The 10,390-nt window shown below is 32.8% G+C and overlaps 1 protein-coding gene across 1 annotated transcript; it reads right to left on the reverse strand.

The window, feature by feature from the left end:
- Positions 1 to 236: 236 nt before the first annotated feature.
- LOC125072353 (fibroin light chain-like) lies at positions 237 to 9,895 on the reverse strand. The gene is made up of 7 exons (XM_047682963.1): positions 9,807 to 9,895; positions 5,472 to 5,563; positions 4,656 to 4,851; positions 4,329 to 4,472; positions 2,584 to 2,681; positions 1,993 to 2,137; positions 237 to 455 (listed from the first exon to the last, which is right to left on the reverse strand). Exons 1-7 carry the CDS (start codon positions 9,840 to 9,842, stop codon positions 360 to 362), a joined length of 807 nt encoding a protein of 268 aa, XP_047538919.1. The 5' UTR covers positions 9,843 to 9,895; the 3' UTR covers positions 237 to 359.
- Positions 9,896 to 10,390: the final 495 nt, after the last annotated feature.

Genomic DNA, 10,390 nt, shown 5'->3' on the forward strand with positions numbered 1-10,390 from the left:
GTCGAAAAATAAAAGCAAAATCATGTTGTTACTTAAAAACTTATATTTACATAGCAATAAACATCCATCTATTGGTATATCAATACAAGAAATATAAGTCTTAATATATAACAATATAAGGCTTTTATTATCTTGTCCTATGATCAATAAATACAAAAATATATAAACGACATTACTAATAAAAGTTGTTAAGGTAAAGAGTGACACATAGTTTTCACTCCTTCACTCATAAGTAATTTGTCATTTGAAAGAAAGAAACGGAACTATTTATTAGTAAGACGAATATTTTATTGGTTAAATTATTCTGCGGTTTATGATTCGATATATACTATGACATATGATTGATCGATCTGATTTCCTCAGTACTGGATTTTGGGGAGGGATTGGAGAAGAGCATTCTTGGCGTTGGCTCCAGCTTGAACTGGGTTTGCTCCATTAGCGACTACTCTCAAGAACTAGAAAAAGAAAAAAAAAATGATTTAAATATCGCAAATAATGTAAACATACAATAAAAACGTGAGGATTAATATGATGATTTCGTTTTGTTTTGCATTAGTTCATTGCTGCTTGTAGATAAAACATTTATGTTGGCTACCATACAAGCTAATAAAGAAATAAATCACAAAAAACAAATAAATCACACGAACTATGCGCTTTTATTACAAAGCATTTGAATAAAAACAAACAGCTAACTGTATATAGTACTTCAGATCGGACCAATAAAAATTTATTTGGTTTTTTTGTCAAAAAAAATATCAGTAACAGCCTAGCGTAGACGTAAATAGACTCTCACGCCTCAAAAAGCTCTTCAAACCGTCTGGTCCTGCGCCTGAACTCTTCCTGTTCGTTTCGGATATGAGAGCAAGGGAACAGAGATTGGACTTAAATATGTCCCGTGTAGTTGGTTAGCTCGGCCGAAATCGACATGACATCATAAAATGACAACTTTACTTTGTACCACTCGAACAAACGTTGATACGCAATTTTGTAACTTATGACGTTTTAATGTTCATCATTATTACAGTCAAAGTCGCGTATCATTTTATGACATGATTACTATCGTGTTCTCGAATGAGTTTAGAGTTTGTTCACATAATAGCAATGTAGCGTTAGTTTATTATGAATCTCACGTGATTTAAGCTTACTTGTAAACTGAAGGCTCTGTTCACAATTATCTTCAAGATTATTTATCTACGATTTTCTGATATCATACTGCGACCAAGATTATGATTCTTTATTGGGTAAACTTTACATATTTCGCATATTAAAATAACTTTCTTAGATACTGCGAGTCGTTAACTTGATACTTGCCATTTATATTCGGCACATTTTTTTACCTTTTAAAAAGTTTAATTCTAGTCCGCTCACTGCTAAGCAAAAGCGTCCTTCTCACTTAAGAATAAGGGAATTTATTCCACCACGGTACATAAGAATGTTTTGTTTTATATATAATATATACACATATTATTATGAAAGAATCTAGACAGTTCCAGATTTTAAACTAGCATCGCAGTCGATTCGATGATCTCCCGATAGTGATGTCAATCAGGTGTAGCTATTTCCACACTTTTAAAATACTGTTGTAAATATTCCACTAAAGATCCCAGTATTGCCATTTCATTTATTTTTTTCATATTTCTGTATAGCTTATCTGCAATTTGGACCGTTTAACAAATTTATGTATCGGACCGAGAGGTCATTGTGATGAAGAGTTAAAGCCTTTATCTACTTAGAAATAGACGCTTGACTATACCGAACAATATCGGCCAATATTTAGTGTCAGAGCAGAAGGTCGTATGTTTTGTATTACAATTAAAAAAATATAAAAATCTTTTGAAACGAATTATCATATCATAATATCATCGATTTATATGTAACTATAAATATTATAATTATGAAACAACATACAGTATACAGTTTTTGAGTTCTGTAAAACAGACATACGACGTTTTGCAATAAAAGTAATGTTAAAGGTTCCATAAATCAAGTTACTTGTGCAAGTTGTGGAAGCGCAAGTTGTACGAGCTGGTTAACTGGTCCGGTGGTGACGGCAGTGACGGCGGCGGCTACGTTGTTACTGCGGATGTTGAAGGCGTTGTACAGACGCTTGGCAGCGCAGTACTCCTCGTTCAAGAGACTGAAAGATTAAAAAAAAAAAACTTTGAAACATATACGTATATTTTCAATAACATTTACTAACCTTTGAATATAAAAATAATTATTTTCATACTAAAATATTTTTGAAATACTTTCTTTTCACTCACAAATTCACTAACATAGCATTAATGATTTTAATTTAAAGACCATAGAAGTCAATTTAAAAAAAAATTAAAAAAAAAGTACTTATGATAGGCATAGGATATGATGAAAGAGATATCACGATATATATAATAAACAGCTACACGATAAGCACCGGCAGAGTAAGTACAACAGTTCATCCATTGTAAAAATTAAAGTACACGGACTGTGACTGTACTGCTGGCTATTTTGGCATCCACCATAACCGAATTTCAATCAGGTGATGGACATTATAATCTTGAGGACACGTCAAATAATTAAGTAAAAAATAATAACTGTACTTACCCAATTTGGTAAGCGTTGGCTTTGTCAAGGATACCATCCCATGCCTCCTCAAATTGGTAGCTCCTTCCACCACCAAGGCACTTGCCTCTTGGACCAGACTGGATACAAATAATGATTCAATAAATTATTTAAAAAAAATTAATACAAAATACATTGTTTTATACCAAATATATGACAATTATAGATGTATTAATTTTAATCAATGAATAAATCAAAATTGAATCATAAAATTAATATTTATATAATTTCACCAATTTGCCGACCTATTGTTGTTTATAAAGCTTATTACAACAATAAAAGCGATCGTGTGAGATAAAATCAATCGCCTATTCTCACATCACTATTAATAACAGTAATTTAGATGAACTCGCTTTAATTTAATTATTGAAATACTAATAAGTTCCCCTTAGATGAACTAGAATGTATTTTTTTTTTATGTAATAAGGTAGGCGGCCCGGCAAATGGGCTACCTGATGTTAAGTGGTCACCACCGCCCATAGACATTGACGCTGTTAGAAATATTAACCATCCCTTACTTCGCCAATGCGCCATCAACCTTGGGAACTAAGATGTTATGTCTCTTGTGCCTGTTACATTAGCTCACTCGCCCTTCAAACCGGAACACAGTTATACCAAGTATTGCTGATTGGCGGCAAAATATGAGTGGGTGGTAACTACCCAGACGGATTTGCACAAGGCCCTACCACCAAGAAAATGTATTGCCAGTCCAATCAATTAACCACGTCTGGATCTGATAAGAGCATAAAAATACCATTGATAACAAATAACAATCAATTTTCAATGCTCAGGTTAGAGAAGTTGAGACAATAGCGGTGATTAATGGTCGACGTACAAATGATCGAAACCCTACAACTGAAACGCAAGTCATACCGCATCATATTGTGTTACGCTCTATTTTATCACGTGACAACATTTTGAAAATAGAAATATTGTTAATTGTCATAGATCTATTGTAAACGTGTTACTAGGTTATAATATTAATAAATTATCTCGCGAGATTGTAAACTGTCGAAAGATTGTGAACGGTGATTCGACTTATAATTAAACGTATATTTCAATACTTTATAATCTAGAATTATTATAATTTAACTGAAATTAACTTCGATAGATATAGCTCTACCTAGAAATAATGTGGAACAAAAGAGACAAACAATAATATCCGAATGGAAACCCATAGAAAATTCAATAAAACACACTTAAATATAAAGGATAAATCGATCACGTGATTGCAAATCAAGTTCACGTGTACTCTAGAACCGCTGAATATAATTAATACCCCATACACTGGGTAATATCATTCTGAAATATTAAGTCCCTTGGGTCTGTAGTCACTGGATTACTTACTCTTCAAACTAGAACACGACTTTACAAAGTATTTATGTTTGGTTCCAATTAACACATAATAAAATTAAATATTATAAACAGACAGTTCAAAAAGTAAGTAAAACTACAAATTTTACTAAATGCATATCTATACACGGTACATACATCAATATAACGTTTTTTTTTTCAATTTTTGTCTGATTGTCTGTGTGTCTGTTTTTTTCGGCTAATCTCTAGAACGGCTGCACCGATTTTGACGGGACTTTCACTGACAGATAGTTGGTGTAATAAGGAGTAACTTAGGGTAACAACGATAACTTTTTTGTTAAATTCAAATGCGCACGAGTAGAGATGATGCATGCACAAACTAATAACAAAGGGTTGAATATAAAACTGTTTACCGAGTAACGGACGCCGTTGGGGTTGACGACGAGTTGGACGATGGTGTCAACGTATCCAGCGATGCGTTGCACGAAGTTAGGAAGTGCAGCACGGAGTCCGGCGCTGTTACCAGTGCTGACGGAGTACGCGTATGCGTTGATGAGCTAAATATAAAAAAAAAATAATACAATCCTCCAAAAATATTAAAATTATCATAAAATTATTGCAAAGACAAATCAAGTTTATATATAAATATGAATTCGACCATAGAAGATAAAAATTAGACATAAATACGAAAAATCCAAAAGAGGTTTTATATAATCACACGTGATAGTAAAAGTACTTACAGCAGCAGCCTCACAAGCATCACCAGGGACGCCGTTAGCGAGCTCACCGACTGTGGCAATAGTTTGGATGACAGCATTTGCCCAGGAACTAGTATCGCTTGTGTCGGCCATGTCATTGATTGCTTGTATCATCATTTGTGCGTAAAGGGGAGTGTCGCCGCCATCGATGTACGCGATAGTACCATCGGTGAGATAACTAGCATAAAATTTAAAATTTGAAATGAATTAGCGATAAATGAGAGCCGAGATGGCCCAGAGGTTAGAACACGTGCATCTTAACCGATGATTTCGGGTTCAAACCCAGACAATCACCACTGAATTTTTATTGTGCTTTATTTGTGTTTATAATTCATCTCTTGTCGTCGGTGAAGGAAAACATCGAGAAAAAACCTGCATGTGTCTAATTTCAACGAAATTCTGACACTTGTACATCCACCAACCCGATGTGCAGTGTGGTGGAATATGCTCCAAACCTTCTTCTCAAAGGGATAGGAGGCCTTAGCCCAGCAGTGGGAAATTTACAGGCTGTTAATGTTGTTGTTGTTGATTATATTTGTGATAGCAGAGTTTTTTAATATAAAAAATAACAGACGTGCATATGGGCTACGGTCATGGACACGGTAGCAGTATCGAAATATGGTCACTAAGATGTTGTATCAATTGCACCGGTTATCGACAATTCAATACCGAATAATTATTTATAAATGTGTATCACCTACCCAGAATTCAAACACCCACCTTGTATACTTTGTATACTGCCATTTTGACAGAACTTCATTGGTTCTAATTTAGTATGCTAGTGAATTATTTTCTTACCTCGAGACAAGTTTGCCATTGTCGCGAACTGGAGCGACCTCGTTGAAATTTTTGAATTGGACGCCTACCACTGACGGTGCGGCGAATGCGCTCTTAAACATTAATATAACAAAATGATACGATTTGAGCTAGGAAAAACTTTTAAACAACAGAGGTAGTTAATCGTGGTCAATGGATTTGCCAAGGGATGGAATTTAATATGAGTCATTGTAATTATGATGATATCCTTCTGCCGAAATCATAATCATCAAAGTAGAATAGTCTGCGGAGAACAAATTGTAATGCACAAGTGTTGGCTCAAACACAAGAACAGTCTATTTCCTCAATCGATTGCAAATTTGGAAGGATTTCAGGCGCACTAAAGTCTTTACGAACTTTCCATGGCACGGGAGTGTAAAAAGTACCAACGTCGATACTAGTATGAATGAGTATTGTAAGTATTTATTACTCGATAGAAAAACACAATAACATTTTTCCTGGAACACGATTATTTCAATAATTATTAGTGCTAAATAATCGTAATGATCATTAATCCGCATAACAAGGCACGTGGTTAAATCAAAATTCGAACACACAAGATGGCGGCTAACCACAAATAACCATTCTGAACAATTCTCCAACAAATGTTATATAGTCTGTTGTTCCGTTGCAATTCGCAAATTCCCACGTGAATCGTATCCGTCGTTTGAAAACTGTTTTCATTACCTGCTTGGAATTTTGGAAGTTGCATTGCAAATAACTTTATGACATGCCGCCATGTCATGAAATGGAATTTAATATATAAAATAAGCATTTTCATGAAATTATTAATTAAAACACGTTATCCTGATAGAAAATATTATAACAGTAGACTTATTACAAGAGAAACGAAAATAAAGTTCTATTTCCAAAATATTTTGAATTGAACGTTGAATTTAATTTTTATTATTTTATTTATATTTTGAATACTGTCTACTATGAAGGTGACCAACATTAATTCTACTTAGAATTCCAAATTCAAAACAATTTTAAAATAAAAAAAAAAACAATGAAAAACGTGTTCATTAATTCCCATTTCAGTACGTTCATTGGATTTTATTCAAATAGCTAATAATTCATAAATATAGACTAAAACTAAGGAGCTAATCCTTTTTTTATATTTTTTTAATTTAAGCAATAATTGCCATAAAAGAAAAATGCGTCATATTAAATTTAGATTGCCACACTACCAGACCAGTTTATTTTCAGAAAAACTGTAACTAATGGAATTCGTGTCTGTTCTTCTCGTTTACTTTTTTTATATTAAGGATACGCGGACGGGCAAAAGTTCACCTGATGGTAAGCGGTCACTCATTGACATAAACGTCTTTACATAACGTGCTACCAACCTTGGTAGCTAAGATGTTATGTCCCTTGTGACTGTAGTACACTGGATCACCCTTCAAACTGATACACAACTATACTAAGCATTGATATTTGGCGGTCGGATATCTGATGAGTGGGTGGTACCTTCTACTTTCTGAATCGCAGCACATTACCAATAAATTGAATTTAATCCTAAAACATGTCGATTTTAAAGTGCTTAGTCACTTGAATAAAGTATGTTTTGATTTGATTTTTGAGTAATGGTTTCGCTTATCCCTATATTTCCTATTTCATCGTCAAAAATTGGGGACAATATTCTGAATATTGTAGTGGTAGTCTCAACAAATGTAAGCATGATTTCGAAATATTACGGAAAATATAATCTACATTAATTACATTGAAAATAAAAATAAACTGACAAAAATCGACGTTTGAATTATTAAAGATCGAAAGACCTAAATAGGTCTTTTAATCCATAAAAGTGAAGATTATTGATACATCTGCGTGTTTTTTTTTTTTTTAAAAAAAAGATAATCATACAACAATAAAAGATATATATATATATATATATATATTTATATACGAGTTTGAGTTTGAGTGAAATAGATTATATCTTTTTATATAAATTTTCTTTTCAAACATATCATAAAAATAAAATTACTTCGATAAAAAATAATTCGATCGAAATATAATAATATAGTAATTCCAAGGAAAATAATTATTGTACTTAAAAATGAAACAGTTTATTCGCACTTATCCTAGATATTCGTCTTGCATAGACACCCTATCACCTAAAGCGGCCGTCACTTCCACAGCGAGATTTCAATATACGAGTGAGATTCGTACAACATTGTCATGTTCAACATTCTCATGTAAATCCAACGTAAATTCGTATCGAGATAACTATATCTGCCCAACTCACTAATGGAATGCTCGATGTTATACACACAGTTTACGTGTACTCCAAAACCAATATTAAAATTTGATTGAGTGCGAATATCTTATCCCAATTTTACTTGGGCTCGGCGCAGCATGCCTTCTTCTTCCATACTTCTCTGTCGGACGTCATCTCACAAGTAACATTCTTTGTAACCATATCATCTTTCACACAATCCATCCATCGTTTCTTGGGTCGTCTCCCACCTCTATATCCATCCACATCCATTCTCAAAACCTTTCTCACAACATGGTCCTCATTCCTCCGCATAACATGCCCATACCAAGACAGCCGGTTCCCAGATAGCTTCTCGGTTACCGGTGCCAATTTCAAACTTCCTCTTATGTACTCATTCCTTACTCTATCCATTCGCGTATATATCAATATCGTCCAAACTATTAATTCTTTTTTAATTGTAATATCATTCTTTTCTCAAATGTTAAGAGTTTTTGATTAGCCTATTTCAGCTATAAATCCTTTTTTAACTTTTGTCGCAGCGATAAATTACTTCCGCAGCAAATAAAGATTAAAGAGAACTAGGAACTTTCAAGTTTCTAACTACAAAAAAATACGAACTTCCATACATTCTTTCATCCCCTTTGAAACCCCTCACTGGGGTGAGGATGGATTTTATTAAAACCTTTTATTTTTTAACCTTTTGTAGTCTTTATATGAAGGACTTTGCAAAATTTTTTATTGATTGGTCTTTTGTAAAACACTGTGTAATATTGAATTTCCTAAATTATTATTATTTTGTATAAGTTAAGCGGTCGGGCAGATAAGTCACCTGATGATAAATGGTCACCACTGCTCATAACCAACAGCACTGTTAGAAATTTTAACCAATCCTTACATCGCCAATGCGCCACCAACCATCAGAACTTAGATCAAGATCCCGGCTCACTCATCCTTCAAACCGGAACACAAAAATAGCATAAAGTTCTCACCAAGTCTCAATTTGATATTAAATTAATTTATCAGTATTAAGTTTTACATAATCTACCACGTTGGTCTTATTGGCTACAAGACCGCAAAAACGTCCCGTGCCAGGCTAAGGAAATCTACCTACAATATTTTCCGTCATTAAATTAACAGTAGCAACGTGGAATTTACAAGTAGGCGGTTTATACTCTCCCGTGTCTTGGAAAGCAAATAAAAGTCCCACGACTGAACTATTTCCAGTCGGATTTCAAGTCCGATTGAATTCAATTCAAGACTTGAAATCCGACTGCTCATAATTATGAGCGTATACTAGTAAAGAGCGCAATAAAATAGGTTCTTCTCAGTTGATTAGTCCTTAAAGATTAATAACAGTGGTCGAAATTTGTTGAAAAAGTATTATCATCATTCTAAATTAACTAACTTACTAAATATAAAAATATCTTAATGCTTTTGTGCTGAGACGCAATCGTAGATTCCGCACTAATGATTGTTTTTCTAGAGATTTAAATAATTGACACATTTACATAATCTTTCATTTTTTGTCCTTATATAATTACGTTGTGTAATATTCGAACCAAATGACTTCTAATTGATATAATAAATTGTTTTCCAAGATATACAGGGCCATACAGAGGGAACTACACAAGTCTAAACTTTAAATTGAGGATAACACAATTATTAAAGTTTAAACTTCCTAAATTTTATAAAAAATATTTTTATTTAATTTATGTTTTGTTAGCAGGTACACTGAACGATTGCTAATAACAAAAATAAAAGAAAATATTAAATTAAAATATAATCAAAACGTTAAATTTATATTCCTATTACGTTTATGGAATCGACCCTAAATAGGTCAAGGACGCAGGATGAAGATCCATCTTATCAAAGATAACATTATCAAATAATTACAAAAAAAAAAAAACGATTTTTCGATCAAGAGAATATCATTTATCACGCAGGACCCTTGCACAATATTAAATAGAAAATTATTTTTTAGATTTTATTCAATATGTTAATTTATAATAAATATAAAAATTATTTTAAACAGATTCAAATTTGACGTTTAATTAGGACAGACATATTCTTGTATGGAAATAAAAAATAAAACTCACCTGAGCGACAAATAGTACCAGTACTATGGGCAGCATTTTGCTGGTCAATAATAGACCAAACGGTATATACTATACACACCGTACCCCCAAACATACCTGTATTTATATCTGCAGACTAACACCAAAAGAAAAAATCAACAACTGTTCAAATCGACCCCATATTGCAAATAAAGGGTTAATTTTTATTTCACCATATCAAATTCAGATTGTATTCTATGCTTTACATATTAAGGTTGAAATTTGTTTAGCAATTATTATTTGAATTAATAAACAATGTTGTAAAATTAATGTTTTCCATGGATTTCAAACAAAAGGTGTAATTAAATCATTTGTTCGTCTGTTTGTTTAGCGGCAAGCAGCGCGAATTGTCTGCTTTCAACAATAATGGTAAATTAAGACGTTTTCTTTTGTATAACGTCACAATTTGTAAATATATTGAAGGTGAAATTTAAGAGCGGTTACACACTTATAAATTAGTTATATACAATTGTTGGTTTGGTCCGTTTATTGAAAAAAAAAATGCAATCTTAAGACTTTTACGTGGTGGTAGGGTAGTTACCAAACAACAATGTTTAGTATTGTTG

Source organism: Vanessa atalanta, chromosome 21 (genome assembly GCF_905147765.1).
Source record: "Vanessa atalanta chromosome 21, ilVanAtal1.2, whole genome shotgun sequence".
Classification (NCBI taxonomy): Eukaryota; Metazoa; Arthropoda; class Insecta; order Lepidoptera; family Nymphalidae; genus Vanessa; species Vanessa atalanta.